Source organism: Lonchura striata, chromosome 19 (genome assembly GCF_046129695.1).
Source record: "Lonchura striata isolate bLonStr1 chromosome 19, bLonStr1.mat, whole genome shotgun sequence".
Classification (NCBI taxonomy): Eukaryota; Metazoa; Chordata; class Aves; order Passeriformes; family Estrildidae; genus Lonchura; species Lonchura striata.
In genome coordinates, this window is record NC_134621.1 from 9,519,787 (window position 1) to 9,540,404 (window position 20,618).

The following is a 20,618-nucleotide window of genomic DNA, read 5'->3' on the forward strand; positions in this document are numbered from 1 at the left end:
GACTGCGCTGTGACATCCCAGGGGTTGGGAGAGGCTGTTCCTGCAGGTGGCAGGGACAGAACTGGGGCTGCTCCCCATCAGCTCTCAGCAAAGAGAAAGTGTAACTGGGGGGTTTGGGGGGTCAGGGAGAGGTCCCTGCCCTGGGCTGTCCCAGCAGATCAGGGCTCCAGGCAGAGGAGCTGCTGCTCCTGGTCCCAGTGCAGGCACAGATGGAGTGAAACGGCTCCTGTGGGGCCCTTCTGGGCAGGTGCAAAGGCCTGGGGAGCTGCAAAGGCAGAAATGAAGGTGCAACTGAAACCTGAGAAACCACTGGGATTTCTCAGCAGCCCACTGATGGTGTTCTGAAACCATTCTGGATTCTGATTTACACAGCCAGATCTTTCTTTAGCTGTAAGAGGACTTGTGTGGAACTCACCCAGGTGTGCTGCCCTCACCCCAGCCCCCAAAACCCTCCCACTCCCCAAACTTAATCCAGACTGACACCTTTAGGGCCCCAAAAAGAACAGCAGGAGCTGCCAGGGACAGACTGTGACTTTATTCTGTCTTTCAACATAGCAAATGACATCTTCTCTAATATCACTGCAAAAATACTTTGCCTGGGTTAAAATAGTCTGTATATACTGTACAAAGACATAAGTTTAATATCTCTTCCTATAAGTACATTTATACACATAAAACAGCATAAATTAGAAAAGGGACAAATGGGTATATAAAATTCTGGTTACATACAAATCTGATTAAATTAGCATTTACACTGTGGTTCTAACAGAGTTTGTTAAATAGAGCCATGTGCATACAGTACATTGACACCCCACCCAGACACAAATTAAAACAGGGGCTAACAGGGCCAGGTTTCACTTACACAGAGGAAGAAGTCTGGCCCACCTTAATTTCTATTTTTTTTCTCATCTCGGGGACTCACAGATCTGTTCTTCGAAACTCCTGGCTTTTCCAAAGCACCTCCCAGCAGCTGTCCTAAGCGTGGGTGTTTTGCTTCTCCTCATGACCTCTTCGCCTTGCCCGGCTGACCTCCACGGCACAAGATTATCTACCAAAATCAAAACAGAAGGGCCTTACTTTTCCCAGCACCAGGGAGTGTTTCCAGTTGGTTTTACGCACATGGGAGGAACAGGGGGAGGGATGTCCCGCAGTGTTTTACTTTCCATTCAAAGGCAGATTGGTGAGAGGTTTATTTATTTGCTCTCCCCCTCCCCAAATTTACAGTCCTGGGAACAGGAACCATCTGGATCAGTGGTGAGTGGGTCTGGCCTCTGGCTAGCTCTGGGCTGAGCAGAGCCAGGCTTTGGGGAGTGCAGTTCCTGGGGGTGAAGTGCATTTGCCTCACTAAGTGCTCCCCAAAAGCTCAGCTCTGGCGTGGCTGGAGGGAAAGGTTCATGCTGGGGTCTCTGGATGGATCCCAGAGTTCAACATTAGCCAGGATTAGGGGAAGGACAGCGCAGCCTAAACACCAGCAAAGCCTCTGAGTGAAAGACTAAAGCAGCAGCAGGACCCTGATTCACCTCCCATCAGCTACTCCTCCACAGAGATCCTGGGTCAGATGTGTCCCTGCTCCTGTGGGCAGCCTGGCACAGCCCTGTCCCAGCTCCAGCCTTGCCAGCTGTGACCTGGAAGGGATGTGAACCCCACAGCTCCTGCTCCAGAGGTCTCTGCCTCTCCACGAGCTGCGGGACCATCACTGGCCAGGTTTCCAGGCACAAGCATTGACACTGGATGGCACAATTCCCAAGGGACTCTGATAATGTACTGATAAGCTGGGTTTAATCCTGCAAGCCCCAGCTGCCCAAAATGCCAGGCTGAGCTATAAGGGCAGGAGCCAGGTTCTGCCAAACTCCCTCATCCCCCATGACACATAACTACAAGTAGAGCCTCAGTGGAAAATCTGTGGCCTTTCCTCTGCTACCAGCCAGCTGTTAAAAAAGAATCACTTAAAATAATTAAGTGTTCATATCCATGCAACAGAATGAAGGAAACACCACCCAGCAAACAGTCAGGAGGAATCTGGGCCAATAATGCTTCCACAGAGGCAGAGATGTATCTGCAGCCTGTCTTGCTGTATCCAGACCTGTGGTCTGGAGCAGCAGAAGGGTGTGTGGACCCTGTGATAGGGCACAGATTTCTGCCCTGTTGTAGATCTCCCTGGATTTTTTCCCTCCAACAGGCAGCAGTATCCTTGGCAGCACAGGAAACTGCCCAAACTGTTTTGGAGCAGCCAAAACCGATGGGAAGGAGATGGTTTTTGAGTGATGGAATATCAGTGAGGGGAAGCTGCCTTTGAAGAGCTGATTGTAGTCACAATTGACTTAATGAAATGGCTCTCCTGATAAAACCTTCACCTCTAGGCCCTGCAGCCAAATGCAGGATGGATCACCTGTGCCTGGAAAGCACTGAGCAATTTGCTGAAAGAAATTATCCTTCCTATTGAATCCCAGGAGTTTTGGGCAGACTCCCCAGCTGCACACAGAATCCTGTAGGATTTATTTTGCCAAACCTCACAGCCCTGCCTGGTCCAAAACACACCCCAGCAGCTGCCTGCACCACTGGAAACCTCACTCCCTGCTACACCACAGACCAGGGGTGGCTGCTCAGGCAGGTGAGCAGAAAACAGCCCAAATGGCCACAGTTTTGTAGCCAGAGATGGCTTTGCTCTTCCCACCCTGTAAAATCTTTTGATCCTGCAGAGTGAGGGCTGTGCAGCCTCCTCCCTGCACATCCAGCACAGCACCCTTGGCTTCAGCCCCTGTCCCCCTCAGTAACACCTGAGTCCTTCCTGCCCAAGCCCAGCAGTGACTTGGGAGTGCTTAATCCACCCCATCCATGCAGGAATTGTCACTGAACTGGTTTAACCTCCTTCTGCAACCCTGGCACCAGCAGCAACAACATCCACGTTCCCTCTTGTGAGGCCACTTTTTATGAGTCCTCCTTGGGCTCCTCATCTCCTCTCTGATCTGTCCCTCCTTCCACTTAATGAACAGGCAGTGTTTGACAGATTTTATGTCAGGCTGAAGCTGGTTTTCCTCAGTCTTTAACAGCTGAGCCTCTGAAGTCTTGCTTGAGGTCAAGGGAAGACAAGAGGTTTCAAAATGGGGAGAAACTGTGGGGTTTGAGCACTGCTGTTTCTCCAGAACCATGTCTGAGTTCAAAGCCATACCATGGGCTGCGGGTGAATATTCCATTTTGTCACAAGTTTTGAGGTTTTGAAAAGTCTTTTTGTTGCACACTGGAAAACAAACAAAACCCTTCCCATGTTTCCGCAAAGCCGAACGCTGTCAAAACATTTTTGTTGGATAAGGTCAGGTTTTCTCCCCCTCTCCTCTGCACAGGAGTGACCGATGCCTGAAACCCCCTTCACTGGGACTGGAGATCTCAAGTGCTGAGAAAACAGCCAAGTCCAGTGAAATCCAGAGCATCCAAACATCCTGAGTGCTCCCACTGCGAGGGCAAGCCCCAACCCCAAGAGCAGGGGGCTTTATCTGGAAGCTCTATTTGCTCAGGCACCGTTATCAGGGAGTATTTTTGGAAAGCACCTTTCCTTCCCACACCACCTCCTCCCTAACAATACACATGTCACTGCTCTGTCAGGTTAATGACAGGATTTGGAGGGATCAAAGTTCATTTCATACAGCACCTGCTGTGCTACAGCAGGGGTTTGGGGCTGCTTTCATCCAGCACAGTCCCAGCAGGAAGCCTCATGCAGGAGCAGCGTGATTCCTGCGTGCTGGCATTTGCTTGTCCCCAAACCATGAGTTCAAGAGCAGGTTTAGCAGAAGGAAACAAAGGATTTCTCTCTGTCCCTGCTGCTCCTTCCAGGGGTCTGGGCCATCACCTTCTCTGTGGGCACAGCGAGGGAGACATTTTAAATATCCTTCTTGAGTAATGGAGTTGGTCAAGTGGGAAATTCCTGCTCCCAGCTTGCAGCAGGGAGTGTTGCAGGTAAGGAGAGAAATAATCTGAGGATTGTGTGAGTTGAGCTGGGTTTAGGTGGTGCTGGCTCAAAGGGAGTCATGAGCCAGCCTCCTTTTATCTAACACTTTGCCTCAGCTCAGAGGAAGGTGCCTCACAGAGGTCAGCTCAGCACATGGAATGAATCCTGGGATAAGGTTTGTACTTCCTCCTTTTCAGGCAAAACTCCAACAGCAGGATATGTAAAAATGAAGTAAGGAATTCCAAAAGCCTGCCAAGGCTGCAACCTGAAATCCATTACAGTATTCTGCTGCATTACTGCTATGAAGACATTACTGATTACAACCAGATCATAGCACACACCAACACTTGTCCAATTAGGGGTTAGATACTTAATTAATGAGTATGGAATAGGAAAAGGAGCCAGAAAGACACTGCCAGCTGAAGTTAGATTGAAAAATCCACTAGCTCCTTCCAACGGTAACTGAGAAAGTGCCACATAAAAATCATAAAATGGTTTAAAACTCTGCTATTCCTTTCATCTTCGTACTTGGAAAAGGAGTTTCCTTCTCAGTTACCTTGGAAATGAAGAGACTGGTGAGGTTCAGGTATGTTCCAGTTGCATTCCATGAACTGACTGAAAATGCAACGGGGTATTAAGTTTTTATTTCTAACTTGTTCCAATTAAAACTCTGCCTGGTAATATTAGAAATCTGCTGAAGGCACAAAGGTTAGGTCTGGGCTGAACACCATTCAGCAGGTTAGTTCAGATCTATCTCTGCTTAGGTTTGATAATTTTTGCCCCATTCCCAGCTCCTGCTTAGTGGGGGTGTAATTTTCCTGGCACTGTCCCTAGAACCCATTCAGTTATTTTAGGCTTCACAGTGAGCTGGGACAAGGAGGGGGCAATGGAATCTCTTCTGGGAGAGGTTACTACTTCTCTTCTTAGCATGAGGGCTGCACTGCAGGTTTAGGGGTCCTGAATGCTCACAGGAGGAAACTCATTCTCATCATCCAGACAGACTGGTCCAGTTGCAAACTCGTGCTCTGGGATAACCTCCCCCCGCAGGGCTCCGCCGTCCTCCGAGTAACCTGGCCAGGGGAAAACACCAAGTGTTACTGCAGGAAGGGAGGGGGCTGCAAACAAGCAGCAGACACTGCTACCACCTTTTCAGCACTGAGCTGCTTCCTCTGGCTTCATGGACTGAGGAAGAGGAAGGTGGCTCCATGGATACTATGGACAATGGATGAACTACATGGCCAGCTCCCGTGGCAGCAGCTTTCCTCCTCCTGCCAAGAACCTAAGCACCAATTTCAGAGTGAGATCTGCATTTGCATTGGATCTTATACTTGGGAATATAATAAGATAGACACCCAGTCTTTTCTGCAGCAGTATAGTGCAAGGTGTACCAGCTTCAGAGACTCTGTGGCAATCTCACCACAAAAACAGAGAGCCCTGATTTCTACACCCATGGCTACAACTCCTGCAAACCACCTGGCAGCAGCTGCTGCCTCCCAAAGGGTGGTCCCTGCTCTGCCTTGTGGCACAGGGAGCAGAGCTGGCACAGGAAGCAGAGCAGGAAACTCATGCCCTGTTTTTGTGGCAGGGGATGAACCAGGTGAGCTCCAAAGTCCTGCTGCCCCAGCGTGCAGTGCACATGTGATCCTGGATGAGCCCTTGGAATGTGGGACGCTTTCCACTTTGCCCCAGGTGGTTTTGTGGCTTCTGCCTGAGGAAGGGCAGGTGTGGTGCTCACCTGGCATGGTCGAAGTTGAAGGCACTGTACTTTGTCTGGCTACAGTTGCTGCATAAGATTGAGGTACTGGAGGCTGAAGGTCGTTTTCTTTGTTCTCCTCCATCTTTCCTGAGCCAAGCAGACTAATTGTACAGAACAAGAGAGGGGAGAAGAGTTAGTTCTGATCCTGGCTGTCCCTCCCCAGCTCCAGCTAAGACAAGCCCATACATCCACATCTCCTCTAAGCACATCACCCATCCCCATCACTGCATGCAGCAGCCCCAGCAGTGCTGTGGACAGGGGAGCATTGTGCTCCACAAGGAAAGCAGGGGGTGAAGAAGGAGATAGGGGAAGCACCACTTCGGCTGGAGGACAATGCTGGCATGGGAACAGAAGGGAACAGACTGACCACAAAAGCTTTAGGTTACAAAGGCAAACAGTGTTTCTAATCACAGAGGGGGCTCCGAAGGGCTTCCAACAGGAGCAGACTAGATGGGAAAAGCAGCCCTGGCTAGTTTAGGATGGGGTTTGAGCAGAGATATCATATGATGTAATGTAACTCATGACCCAAGGGCCCTTTTCAGCCCTCTGATGCTCAGAGGAGCCCACATGACAAGGCTGGGGGCTGCGGGCGGCGCGCGCTGGACAGCGCAGCTTTGAAGTGCTTTTGTTTTGTGGCTTTTCCAAAAGCTGCTGGCACTTTCCTGGCTGGCAGCCACCTCCCGGCCTGGAGCACATGTTACATCTCACCCCACCCCAAAGGCTTCACATCTGGAGCCAAGCAGCCCAGATGTGTGCGGGGGGGTTACGTGCTTAATGGGATTTGCATATGGCCTGACCAGCAGCGGGGGGAGGCTCTGTTTGCACAGAATCCCAGAATGATTTCAGTTGGAAAAGACCTCTGAGATCATCGAGCCCAACCTTTGACTGATCACCACCAGCCTGTCACCCAGACCAGGGCACTGAGGGCCACATCCAATCATTCCTTGAACCACTCCAGGGATGATGACCCCACCACCTCCCTGGGCAGCCCCTTCCAATGCTTAACAACCCCTTCCATGAAGAAAGTCCTCTGCTTTGGCACTGGGCTTTGTTCACAGAAGCTCACAGTGTCACTCCACACCATCCGACCCCCAGCCAGCTCTCCAGCACCCACTCCAAGCTGAAGGTGCTCTGCTCTCCTGCTACCATGATGGTCAGAGCTCTGCTGCTGGGGCATCTCCTAAAGCACAGCCTGCCCAGTCTAAGCTGGGATGTCCCACAGCTGCCAGGGCATCTGAGATGTCTCAGGTTTCTCCTGCAAAAAGCCCTGTGTCCCTGCCTGCTGATGTAATTCCCAGGCACATCTGTCAGATCAGGTAGCTCCAATAATTTCTAACTTTCTTGCTCAGTTTCTAACTTCCAAACTCAGTTCTAACTTTCTTGCTCCTACAGCTCCAGGTAGGAGCTGCCAGGTGAAATTTCCTTTCATTTTGTGCTGCCAGGTGAGATTTCCCTTCATTTCTTAAAATACCAGCCTCTGTATGAGGTGTGAGAGGAGGCAGAGTTACCTGTGATTTTTAATTAGGACACACTCCCCTCCATCCTGCGGGTCCAGGTTATAGATGTAGAGATGTCCATCCGACGTCGTCACCAACAGCCGAGGCAGCTTCTGAATCCTGGGGGGGAAAAGCATCCTGAGGCCAAACAGCTCCCACACAGAGACCCAGCAGCACCCACAGCACGTGCTCTGCAGGCAGGGGGGCGAGGCAAGGCTGGGCTGGCCCAGGGGCAGCAGGGTCAGTACGTACGTGGACAGGGCACAGATGTTCCTCTGGCCAGAGATGTTCAGCCGGACAGTGGCAAAGGCTCGGTCCTGGCTCATCATGCCCGACACCTGGGCAGGGAGGTAGTTGGTGGCAGCCTGGAACATCTTTCCCATGTAACCACTCCAGGTTGGAGGTTCCTCTGGCCGGCTGAGGGGGTCACAAAGCAGCGTCAGTGCGGTTACCATGACCAGCAGGACAAAATATCAGGAACAGACCTGATCTCACGCGGTTGAAGGGTTTTCTGGAGCACCTGTACACTGTGCACCAGCCTGGCTGGAGAAGATGGGCCAGTGGCACCTAATAAAACCACAGAGCCCTGAGAGGCTGACAGCAGGGGTGCAGTGTGTGGCTTTTCCAAAGAGTGAGTCCCTCAGGACACAAGACACTGTGCAGCTGGAATTGCTCATGGAGAGTACATGGTGAGGATATGGAGAGCAGCTGTGTAAACACAGACCTCTGAAGCAGGGACAGCCCTGGGGCAGGCAGGTTAAGCCAGGCTAATCCCTCACCTGTCTGTGAGATGCTCCAGTTTGAAGATGTGCACGGTCTCCGTGTTGCTGGAAGCACAGAGGAACTGGGAATCCATGCTGAACACCAGGGAGCTGATGTTCACATACCTAGAGCCGAACAAGGACAGCACTGGTCACCCCCACAGCAATTCATTCAAGGGGAGATGCTGGGTTTGGCTCACAGAGGAGTGGATGGGCAGGAAGGAGACCCATCCATGGTGAGGATCACCCTGCACAGCTGCTGCTGAGCCCATGGCCTCACTGATGAGCCATTCCCTAATCCCTTTGCTCAGCAGGGTTGGGGGTAGCCTCAAGCTAGTGACAAACAGCCAGAGAGGTGGAAATGTCCTTGCTCACAGAGCTGCCTGTGGAGGGAACATCTGCGCCAGCCTCACTGGAGCTTCTGGTGCTGCAGAGACCAGGGAGGATATCCAAAGTTCTGAACAGTGGGATACAAACAGCAGCTCCTGCACAGGTTCAGAAAGAATGAGGTCTCTGACAATTTTGGGGACTTCATAACTTCAAATAAGAAAAAAGAAAGGACAAAGTAAATGGAGTGACTCCACGTCTGTTCCCTATTCTGAGACACACTGGAAGGAATCAATGAGCTGGGCACAGCCTGGTACAGTGACATTTCCAGCTGATATGTTTGCTCTTGTTTTCCTTCTGCAAAAGATGCCAAAGCCACCAGGATCTGACGTTGCCCTGTGTCCCTGTGTTTACATTTTGGCTCTGGGAGCCCTCTGTGTACTCGTCACTGCCAGAAGAATGAACTGACCTTTTCATCCCTCGCCGGAATTCATAGAGTTTTTGCCCCCCAGGAATGGAAAATACACGAATGACTGTGCCCTGCAAAAAATGCAAATGGAAATACCACGTAGGAGCAGGCCAAGGAGCCCGAGCCCTTTCCCTGACACACCCAGGAAACTCAGGATGTGCAAAGGCTCCTCCTGTTTGCCAGCTGGGCTCAATCTGATCCGATACACTGAGCAGCCAGCAGCCCTTCTGTGCTGGCTGTGTGTAAGAAGGGGCAGCTCAGGGGTGCTAATGCAGCCCTGGGCAGAGGGAGGGTACTTGCAGGCACACTCACTCACTTTTTCAGAAGCACTGGCCAACTTGGAGCCGGTGGAGTTGAAGGCGAGAGCAGCCAGAGGCCCATCGTGGGCAGGAATGGCGCAGGCTGTCTTCTGTAGGGCACAAGGGAACGTGAGTGCAAAGGGACACGCTGCTCCTTGGATTGTGTGGGCAAAGGGACACGCTGCTCCTTGGACTGTGAGGGCACGGTGTTCCTGCCTTGCACCCTATCCACACCTGCTGATATGGATTCACGGGATCATCATGTGCTGATGATATCCCTTAACATCCCCAGCAGTTTATCTCTGCCCTGCCTCCAGTTCATTCCCCAGCTATTATGGCCCCTGTGATTACAGAACACTCACCTCAGGGGCAGAGAACCCCAGCTCCCTGCCTCTCCAGGGTTCAGGACTGTGCCTGCACCCTCTCCAAAGCCTGGCCCTTCCCTGCTGGGATGACAGCTGGCTTCCCTGCAATTCCCTGTGCTGCACAGCAAGTCCTGCTGCAGTGACACCATCCCGGTACCTGCAGGGAGCCCCAGCCCTTGCAGCACCTCTTGGAGCAGCAGCATTTTCCCTGTGCTCTGCTCCTCCCCTGCTGCAGATCCTCAGCTCTGGCTGCATGTACAGAGCCACCAGCCTTATGTAACTCAAAGCTCTGGCATAAACAGCAGATAATCATGACCCTGCATCCAGCCAGGGATTTCCAGATTTCCTAAGGGGACTTTGGACACTTTGCTCTCTCTGTGACTTTGGGTCAGGCATCCCCTCCAGCCCATGATGTGGCAAAGCTGCTCCAGATCCTGTGCTGGAGCAGCTCCAACCCCCCTGAACTGTGCTGGCCACATCATTCCCATGGGATCCACTGCTGACCTCCCACAGCAACCCCAGTGTCAGCCTGGCAGTGCCCTCGGGCTGCAGGGCAGTGGGTCACGTTTCCCTGAATACCCTGTGCTGGGAGATGCACGTCCTGCTCTCAGAGCTGTCTGCTCCGAGCGAGGGGGTATGTCCAGATGTGCCTGCCAGGCAATTCCCTCGCACTCCAGCTCGGTGGAGTGTATTTATTCATCCTTCCCAAGGGCCCCGTTGGCTTTGCTGTGGCTCTGTTTGTTTTCAGCCCCTGCCGGTATCCAAAGGCTGAGCCTCGCACTTACCAAAGTATTTCCGTCGTAAAGCGCGATCTCTCCGCTGGTCGCGCTGCCGGGATAAGCCAAGTAGGAGTTGGCGTGGTTGATGGAGAGAGCACACAGACCTGGCAGGGGGACAGGGACACGGCTGAGGCGGGGCGTGGGGCGAGGACAGCGGGGTTCAGGCTCTGGCTCCTCTGGGGCTGCTCGGCGCGGCGCTGGGGCCGTGGGGACATCTGCTGGCACGGGTCAGAACCGCGGCTGTGCCCTGCCACCCTCCCGAGCACAGCGAGCACAGACCCGGCTTTTCGGCACGCTCTGGGCTCCCCCCTGCATTATCTCCCTGGAGCAGGCAGGAATAGGAGCATGGAACAGCGAATGTGGGTCTGAGGGCTGACAGCATTCCTGTTCAGCCACATCTGGACATGTCCAGATGTGCACAGGGGGTAGGTGCCGGGCTGGAAGCTCAGAGGAGCGGCCCATGGGTGCAGCTCTGTTGCAGCCTGGCTGAGGGCAGTGCCATTTCCTCCTGCTCTGAATGGAAAAGGGAAGCAGAGAAAGACAAAGGAAATGCGCCAGCTGTGCAGGGAGTTTCCGGCCCACAAGGAACTTGAACGTAACGAAATTTTAAGCATGGGGGGGATTCTTCCCTGTAAGAGCCATCTGGTTTTGTGCCAACATGAGCACAAAGGTTCCCAAATGCTCCTTTCAAAGTGGGCAGGAATTACAGGATGAGACAGGGACGGATGAATACGTGTGTGTGTGTGTACATCCATGCACTTGTCCCCCAGGTGACCTCGGGAAAAGAGCATCTCTTCCTGCCTCTCCTGCCGCTGCTGGCTGAGGATGCAGCCCGGTGAATCCTGTCACACACCAAACGTGCCTCGCTCGCTTCCTGCCCCACATCCGTGTGCTCACAGCCCTCCCAAAGCCGAGCCGAGGCTCCAGCACGACCTGAGCTTCCTGCCCCGCCGCGGGGTCCCACCTCGCCCCCCGTGCGGAGGAAGCCGCGGGGTTAAAGGCGGCGGGGCGGCGGGGCAGCCACACACCGCACGTAGCCGGGACGTGCCGTGCCGTGCCGTGTCAGGACACGGCCCTGGCCCCCGCCCAGCAGCAGCGGGGAAGGATCGGCCGGAGCTCTCGTTTTAGGTCATTGTTTATAACCAAACAAAGAGACCGCAGCGGAGCCAGGAGCTGCAGGATCAGCCAGAGGCCCCAGGGATCCGCTCCCCATCCATCCACAGGCTGCACATCACGCCAGGAGCGGCGCGCCGGGAGAGGCACGAGGAGCACGGCAGCAGCACAGCGCGGGCAATTAAAAGGCAATTAAGGAGGGAGGGACGGGAGGAAGGCAGAGATAGCCCAGGGACTGCTGCTGCGATGAGCATCCTGCGCTCTCCGGATGGCGATCCCCGGCACGGGCAGCACGGGGGGATCAGCACAGACCTTTCAGACAGATCAGGGAAGGCTGGAGCTGAACAAAGCGAGCTCTGAGCGCCGGCGTGAGTCACCCGCTCCCTCTGCTCCTCTGGCCGGCACAGCAGCCGGAAAACCAGGCCAGGGGAAAACACAGCTGTGAGTGTACTGGGCTGACCCCAGGGACACACAGAGAACAAGGACCACAGGGCCACGAGCAGCCTCTGAAGATGCTCCTCTCCCCTCATCACCAGCCCCCTAGCCATGGTGAGGGCTGGTGCCTGCAGTGGTGGGCTCAGGCAGGCTGGCACTGCTCAGATGGCATCTCTGGGGGTGCCACGTCACAGGTGGCTTCCTCAGGCAGCGTGGAAAAACGCTACTGTGTCCAGGAAACCTGGCCTTGCCCTCAGGCCAGCAGGTACAGGCACACCCAGGGCTTGGGGGGAGCCACATGAGGTGGTTTCCAAAGCTGCAGTCACTCCCAGGATGTGCCCCCACAGCACACAAGTCACCCCAAGCACTGTGACGTCCTTGGTTCAAATCCTGCCACTGATCTGAATCACATGAAAAACAACTGTCTTGGACACCGTGGGCATTTTCCTCTCCTACGTGGAGAGGAGGATCAGGAGCCAGGTGGGGGCCAGGAACAGGCAAGATCTCACTGTCACTGGCCAGTGTGGCTGCAGCAAACCCTGGTCCTGCCTGTGCTGCTGTCACTGTGTCCAGGGCACGCACTTTGGTGGGGTGGCACATTTTACATGTGCTCCTAAACCCCCCAGCACAGATTCCCACTCCTAAACAAGCTGCACAAAGGCTGGACTGCCCTGACCTACTGGACACACCATCCTTGGGGTCAAGCTTGGGACCAAAGCAGGTGGCCAAGGACAACTCCACTTGTCACTCAGCTCATTTCAATGACAGCTGCTGCAGTAAAAGGGATTTAAAACACTAAGCCCATATGAACCTTGTGATCTGCAGCATCCCAGTCCTGCCCTGCTGCTCTTAAACCATGACCTGATCCTCCAGCCTTTCTGCAGAACAGCTCCAGGCTTGGGTATCCCTGCCCATCCTGCTGCTGGGCCTTCTCAGGAAGGTTTTAAACTTTAATTATATTTGCAGCATTTAGCATGTTTAATCCACACAGACAGCCCATCTGGTGAGACCTGAAGTAGGTCAGGGGAGCTGCTGGCAGAGCATCCCTTGAAAGCCCCGAGGCCAAGCGTGAGCACATCAGCAACTTCCCAAGCACCCAGCCATGAAAGGATGCTGCAGCTGAGCAGGACAGCACAGCACCACGGGCACACAGCCAAGCTTCCCTCTCTGCTGCTAAAAATAGCCTCTCCCAGCAGCAGGAAAGCCGGATTCACCCTGTGCCACACACACAGGATCTGTGCTGCAGCCACCTGCCCTGCCCCTCAGCTTTGCAGCCCTCATGCAGTAATAGCAGGTGGCAGCTCCTGGGAACTCCCTGGGCAGGACTGGTGCTGTGCCTGGCTGTGTGTTCTGTGCCCAGGGATCACTCTGGGAGCTCACCCCAAGGGGAAGCCAGACCCTCCTGCCCATCTCTGCTCTCCTTTGATGCATCTGCTCTGGACAGAGCAGGGGTTTGCTCCAGACAGAGCTGGGTGACAGCACCAGGCCTGACAGAGCTCAAGGAGAGTTTGGACAATGCTCTGGGCACAGGGTGGGAAGTTGGGATGCTGCTGTGCAGGGCAAGGAGTTGGACTGAGTGATCCCTGCAGGTCCTTTCCAACTCTGCTTATCTCTGATTCTCCCAAGCTTGCCTGACTGCCTCCATGCATTTCTGACTTCCCAGTGCTGGATGAGGATGCACAGGCCACAGGCTGGTTTAAATTCTAACAATGCTGTGGCTCTCCAAAGCTCCCTTTCACACAGCTCTCCCATGCTCACCTGTTGTGTTGGGGGGTGTATCCATAATAGTCTTCAAAAGTTTCATGTCCTTGATGTTATGGATGTAAATGGACTCTTCCAGGCACACCACCAGCCTCTGCAAGGACACAGGAGACATGCACAGAACCCCACCAGCAGTGCTCCACACTTCCCAAACCCAAATTTTTGATGTCAGACAAACTCAACAGGAATTTCCCACACACTGAAATGGAACAGAAATCTCTTCTGCTTCTCCATCCCCTCTCACATTTGTGTTTGTACAACTCCTGTTTTGAGAGCTTTTGCATCCAGTCTTGCTTTAGAGAGAAGGCAAAACACCTGACTTCTCTGCTCCTCTACATCTTCCACATCCCCAAGAACAGGAAGACCCAGCAGGGTTACACCTTGACTGCCATCTATCCCTCCCCCAACTTTTCTCTGCAGTTCTTAACGAATTACGTTTTGATCACAAAGACCTGACTGCTTGTCCGTGTGCCTCCAGATGGCCCCACAGGCCCTCTGCCCTGACTGCTTCCTGATTTGGGAGACAAGCAGGTGCTGGGTCTGCCACTGCTGCTCAGCTTCATGCATCTGTCCAGCACATGAATGCTTCTTTTCCCATTTGGTGTCAGCAGGGAAGACTCTGCTTCATGTGCCCTTCAGAACTGCCCAAATACAGAGCTGAGACACATTTGTTCAGGGACAGTCACCCTTGCACCATCTTGGCTGAGGGGTTGGGATTTCCCAAGTTCAGGTGCTTGTACCCCTTCTGCTGACCCTGCCAGGAACATCCAGCCAGCCACGAGGAGCTGCCAGGCCAGGGGGAGGCAAGGCAGAAAGGCAAAGGGAAGCCTGATGCTGTAACCTTAACCCTGGGCCAGCATCTCTGTGGCCACTCAGCTTTGTGTCTCAGCTTGGTCCAGATCTCTGTGTGTCACCACGGAGACTTTTTGTACAGAGGCTTTTTTTGGGACCAGGCTTTGGGTCTGGTTGAAGGGCTGAGCTTTGTAAGCCCAGCAAGTGCACAACTTCACCTCCCTAAGTGCCAAGAGTCCAGAAGCACTACAAACATCCCAATAAAAGCCTAAGCCTAGACCCCATCCATCCTGAAGTTGGAGCACCAAAATCCATGTCCAGGAAGCCTCCACCTCTTCAGAAATGAGGCCACTTATTTAGTATCTAAATGTGGAGCTTAGTCACCAACTTGAAACACCCACATTAAAAATCTCTGCCTTGCTCCACCATTACTCTCAGATCAAACTCTTTCCCACTTCTATTCCTGCTAACCACAGCATCTGGGGCTGTGTCACAGCCATTTTGCATTTCCAGGAAGACTTTGCCTTTTCTACAGTAAGAGCCATCCACTTGCAAGCAGAGGAATATTTATACAGCTGATTTGGGCAAAGCCACCATGTGCTTTCCCAGAACAGGCTGTTCTTGATGTCCAGGTGAAGGGAGGCTTCCACATGATGGCAGAGCAGCAGCCAGAGATGCTGGCACCCACAGGGACAAAATCCAGGAAAATTTGGGATGTGAAGAGGAGGTCTGGACAAACTCAGCAGGAGCTGGAGAGGGCTGGTTCACCCCTCCTGGCCTCCATGCAGCCCTGTGGCCATGTGAGGGTCACTGGGATGGGGTTTATCCTCACTGTGCACACAGACAGAGCCTCAAAGAAGGTGCTGTGATTGCTACATGGGGTCAAGGCACTGCTGATTGTCCAAAATGTTATTGCCCACCAGCTCGTTCTGTAGTTTGAAGGGATCAGGTCAGATAGCTGAGCTGAATTTGGGGGCTGAAATGGGTTTGGACACAGCTAGGTAAACACCTCAAACCTCTCCAAAGAGCTCAGCAGAGTTTCAGCAGTGAATGAAAACCCAGGAGTTTCCCAGCAGTCCCAGAGCACAGCCTGATTCCCACTTTGAGACAACTCAGGATTTACATTCAGAGTTATCACTGACCTTGGAACTAAGAATTCCCACAACAACTGAGGGATTTGCTTGTTTGCACAATGAGGACTTTTTCACAGAGAGAACAGATTGAAACATGCACCTTTTGTTTGAGACCTGCTCCTGGTTAATTTGTCACCATTTCCCTGAGTTAATGCCTTGTCTGGGATTTGTCCTTCTGTGAACTCCCAGTGGAGTGCAGCTTTCCTACAGAAGCTCAGGCAAGAGTTCAGGTGTCACATGCAGAATCTGATGGACACCAGTTTAAATCCTGAATGTACACTGAAATAATGACTTCTCTTCAACCTACCCAAATTGGGAAGGTTTAGATGGGACTTGAGGAAAACGTTCTTTGTGAAAAGGGTTATTAAGCATTGAACAGGCTGTTCAGGGCAGTGGTGGGGTCACCATCCCTGGAGGGATTTAAAAAAAAATGTGTGGATGTGGCACTTTGGAACAGGTTTAGCAGTGGCCTTGGCAGTGCTGGGGAATGGTTGGACTTGATGGTCTTACTACCTAAATGACTCTGTGATTCTGTGTTTCTAAGCATCTGTAGCATCTTCAAATCCTTCCAGGTGTGTCTGTGGCACAGCCAGAGGATGAGCTCAGCCCAGGATTTGAACCCCAGCTTAAAATGCAGCCAAGAAATGTGGATGCAAGGCTGGGACTGTGCATCACCTCCAGGCAGCACATGGGGAGTAGCCTGAATGTATTTTATTCACACCAATCTCCTAGAGCTGCTCAGCAGAACCTCCCAGTTTATTTTTACACACACACACATCTATCTGCAATTCAAAGGGAATATCTCTTTTGCCAGTTTCACTGTAAGCTTAAGTGAAAAAAATCAATTTAGGACAGATTTAACTGTAGAGCAGGAACTCCTGGTCAAAGACAGCTTTCCTGGAAGCTCAGCCCAGAGAGACTCACTGCAGGTCTCATTGTTGCTAACTGAGGAGAGGCTGATTATATACAATTACCCAGACTGCTTATTTCTTCATTGTAAAACGTCCTCTGCTTCTTAGGGCATATACTTGGAAAATAATTATGGACAAAAAGAAAAGATGACTTCAAATCCTCCAAAAGTGCTCAGGGCTGTATGAGGCTGTGTCACATCAGAGAATAGCACTCTAAAAGCCTCACTGTAAGTGGCCTGAGTGGATTTTATACCTTTAAAACCTAAACAAGGCTGCTAGCAGTACTTGGAAAGCAGCTTTTTGCCTTATCCACAGAGTTCAAGTTACTCCTGAACTTTTTGCAACCAACTTTGAAGGTCTTATTTCCAATCAAGATGGCAGAGGTGGGCCTGAAGTCAGGATGTGGAATCCAAGGGAGGGAGGAAGCTGGAAAGGTGTTCTTTTGGCAGAGCTGTGTCCTGAACAGGCAAGAAAGCAGATAACAAAAAACCTTTGTGTAACTGCCACCAAAACAAGGCCTTGTCTTCATTTTCCTGAGGGAAACAGTGGTGGCTGAAATCACAGCCCTGAGCTCCTGTCAGAGGCCTCTCATGTGGGGCTGGGAGGACAGCACAGGCACTCACCCCTCCAGTCCCACTCACAGCCTCCCTGCAAACCTCCCAGGCTGCTCCCAGCTGGAAAGGCAAAAGCAGCAAAGAGCCAGAGTGGGATGACTCTGGCTAACCCCTCTCACCTGCCGGTTCAGCCGGATGGACAGGATTTTACTGGAATAGCTGTAGTTGCAGATCTCTGTCCCTTTCTTGAAGTGGTAGACATTCATTTGCTGTGGCTTGGCATGGCTGACCACAACCACAAGGCTGCTGGAGAACAGACGCTCCACGATGTAAACATCTGGGATTTCATCTGGGCACACAAGCAGAGCAAGGCAGAGCTTCAGCTTGGCTTGACTGCAGCAACAAGACTCAGCTCAAGAGGGGATGGGGTGGGGAGGATCTGTGCTAAGCTGTTCCAACATCATTTTTGTGAACATTTTCTCATGCCTGGCACAAAGCAATTAGGTGGGAGCAGGAAATGGTAAATGAATCTTCCCCTGAAGGCAGAAATGAAGCACCAGAGAACATCTCCACTGGATGAACACACCCAGTTCACCTTGACAGTGCTGCTGTGCCTCTCTCTCCTGGGCAGAGCCCAGCTGAAGCTAATCCTCGGGCCCTCCAGCTGCACTAGAGTCTTGGGAAGGGGATACAAAGGGAGGAGCTCCCTGCCTTTGGTCAGGAGAGTTTCCTGGGGAAGTGTGAGAGGCTTACTGAGGTGATGCAGGAGCTGGCTGTGGCTTGGTGTTTCTTTTGTGTGGTGTCTGGTTTCTCCCAGCCTCCCTGGGGAAGCAAACTGTGGCTGCTGTGTCTTGCAATGACTGTCTTTGGGATGGCTCCTGCTGTGAGGAGAAAGCACCAGGCAATGATGCTGGTGGCCCTCCACCTAAATCCCCAGGGACTGCAGCTTCCACTGTGTCCAGCCCTGAGTGATGCTCACTTGGGTATTGGAGGATCAAAGGCTGCCTCACAACTGAAATGTGGGGCTGGTTGTGCCTCAGCTCATCACCCTGAGTGTGTCACCAGCAGGGACCTGTTTCCCTTTGCCTGACTGTGGGAAAGGAGCCTGGACCCTGCTCCAGATGAGGCAGCTGTGTCTGATTGTTGAGGCTCCTTCTGCAGCCAGTGAGAACACATCCAGTGATGACCATACCCAGCTGGGAAGTGTTATCTTCAGTGCAGCTCAGCTGAAGCAGCCTGGAGTCCCTGCTCTGTGCTCTGGCTTGTTTTGGGCTGTGCAGTGTGTGCTACATGCTGCTGTGAGCACAGCTAAGAGCTGCAGGCCTGCTGGGAGTGACCTTCCCTACATGGAAAACCTGTTAAAAACATCTTGCTTGTAAATACCACACTGGATTAAATGCCTGGGAGTTCTCCAGCAGCTGTGCTGGAAGCATGTGGGCTGCTACTCATGTACCTGAAACATTCCAGTGGGAAACTGCCTCTGAATGCTGGGCTGCAGCACAAACTGCTGCTGTCAGGATGGCAGCAGTGGAGAAGAACTGGACCCTAACAAAGGTGAAGGACTCTCAGAAATTTAAGGTGCTGCTGGTCAATAATCCTCCCCAGGAAACAGGAGACTTACTGCTTTCATGGACCTGGTCCAGTTGCTCCACAGAACTTAAGGAGAAAAGTCTGTATCCAGTTGTGGTTCCAATTGCCAGGGAGCTGCAAAGACAAAGCAAAAACCTGCTGGCTCAGAGCTGAAGCCCTCGTGACAGCAAGAGTCCCTGTAGGGATGGTGTACTGGTTTTGACTGGGATGGGGATTTTTTGCTGTATTAGCTTGTACAGGGCTGTGTTTTTGCTTTGTGCTGAACACAGGGTTGATAACCTGGGGATGTTTTTTTTTCCTATTGTTGAGCTGTGCTTGCAGAGTCAAGGCTTTTTCTGCTCCTCACCCCTCCAGTGAGGAGGCTGGGGGGACACAAGGAGCTGGGAAGGGACACAGCCAGGACAGCTGACCCCAAGTGACCCCAGGGACATCCCAGGTCATCCAGTGTCAGGCTCAGGAGATGAAGGAGGAGGAAGGGGAGGACATTTGGAGTGATGGCCTTTGCCCTCCTGCTGTCCTGGGGATGGCTGAGCCCTGCCTGCCACGGGAAGTGGGGAATTAATTCCTTATTCTGCTTTGCTTGTGTGTGTGTATTTTGCTTTAATTATTAATCTGTTTTTATCTCAGCCTGTAAGTTTTCTCATTTTCACCCTTTTGGTTCTCTTTCCACCTCACTGAGCGAGGAGTTGGCTGGAGTTAAACCCTGACATAGGGGAAATGAGTAGTTCCTGGCACAGTGGTCAGTGAAGGCACAACTTCAGTTTCCAAACTAAATAACACAGAGTAACAAACTCAGGAATTCAGTTCTCCATCTGAGGCTGCTGCAGCCTACAGAAGGCAAGTATCCCTCTGAGAGAGCAAACTCATCCTCTCCTAGGGCCCTGTGGCTGCTGGAGGAACAAGCAGGTACAGATCTACCTGTGAGGATGCAGACAGGACCCGTGGGTCACACAAGGGGCTGTTTCCTCAGCCAGGGGCTGATCCACCTGCACTGACAGTGACTTCTCAGGGCTGGGGAAGCTCTGCTCCCACTGTTAAGGGTAACGTGCAGAGTCTTGCCAAGCGCTGTCTCTGCCCAGTTCCAGATGTAGAGTAAGCAGCGAGACCTAGATCTTAACCCAGCAGCCAGCCCATAACAGCAATGCACAGCGTTTGTCCTGGGGACAGTGACCAGCAGGTTCCCGTCAGCTGCACATCCACATCCCTCAAAGCACCCTTTGTTCGGGCACACCAATGCACAGCTGCAAAGGAAAGGGCACTTCCAGGAGTGAGTGAGGCCGCTATCTCTGATTCTTATCTCGTTCCCCAGGACCCGGGCGGATCCTGGCTCCGGGCTAAGCCGCCACATCCGTGTGCGGCTCGCTGCCCCGGCAGTTTCTGCTGTCCCGCCTGGGAACGGTTCTTTGCCGGGAGCAGGTACAGCGCGGGCAGCGAGGCCGCGGCTGTCATTTATCCGGGCGGGGCGGTGCTGGCGGCCCCGGCAACGCCGCCAGCTCCCGGGCGGCCGCAGAGCGCCCCGCACACAAAGCCCGGGGGGAGCGCCGCTGCCCTGCGGCCCCCAGACACCTCCCGGGCTGCGGGGGAGGCACCGCCCGGCCCGGCCATCGCCCCCAGCGCCGCCCCGCCCGCAGCGCCGTGGGTGCTCACCCTCAGCCCGGAGCCCCCGACCGCGGCCCGTGCGTGCGTGAGGGGAGCGGGAGATGCCCCGGGCCACCGCTGTGCGGACCCGCCCCGCCCGGCCGCCCCCGCGCCGCTTACGTGCAGTCCTGGTTGTAGGAGAAGCAGCTGAGCGCCCCCGGCGCCTCGGCCGCGGCCTCCATGGAGCGGGCGCGGCGCCTCGGCCGCTGCGGCCCCCGCGCCCGCCCCGGCGCCGCTCCGCCGCCGCACGGGCGGTGCCGCCGCCCATTGGCTCGCGCGCCGCTGATGGACGCGCGGAGCGACCTATGGGGTGAGGAGCGGGCGGGGCGGGCCCGCCCCCCGGAGTGGCGGAACCGCCTGCCATTGGCTGGCGGCGCGGAAGGGCTGTGCGGGGCCACGTGGTGATGTTGTGGTTGCATCAGACGGGCGCGGGCAGATGTTGGGGAGCGCGGCTGCTGCGAGGGGGACACGGCGACAACGGGCTGCTCCAGGGGTC

The 20,618-nt window shown here is 53.6% G+C and overlaps 1 protein-coding gene across 1 annotated transcript; it reads right to left on the minus strand.

Moving 5' to 3' along the window:
* Positions 1-513: 513 nt before the first annotated feature.
* WIPI1 (WD repeat domain, phosphoinositide interacting 1) lies at positions 514-20,348 on the minus strand. Its single transcript, XM_021536978.3, has 13 exons — positions 20,243-20,348; positions 18,516-18,598; positions 17,074-17,243; positions 13,502-13,598; positions 10,202-10,299; positions 9,069-9,161; positions 8,753-8,823; positions 7,975-8,082; positions 7,448-7,612; positions 7,208-7,315; positions 5,679-5,800; positions 4,913-5,013; positions 514-1,048 (listed from the first exon to the last, which is right to left on the minus strand). The coding sequence occupies exons 1-13, from the start codon at positions 20,302-20,304 to the stop codon at positions 1,001-1,003; spliced, it is 1,326 nt and encodes a 441-aa protein (XP_021392653.1). The 5' UTR covers positions 20,305-20,348; the 3' UTR covers positions 514-1,000.
* Positions 20,349-20,618: the final 270 nt, after the last annotated feature.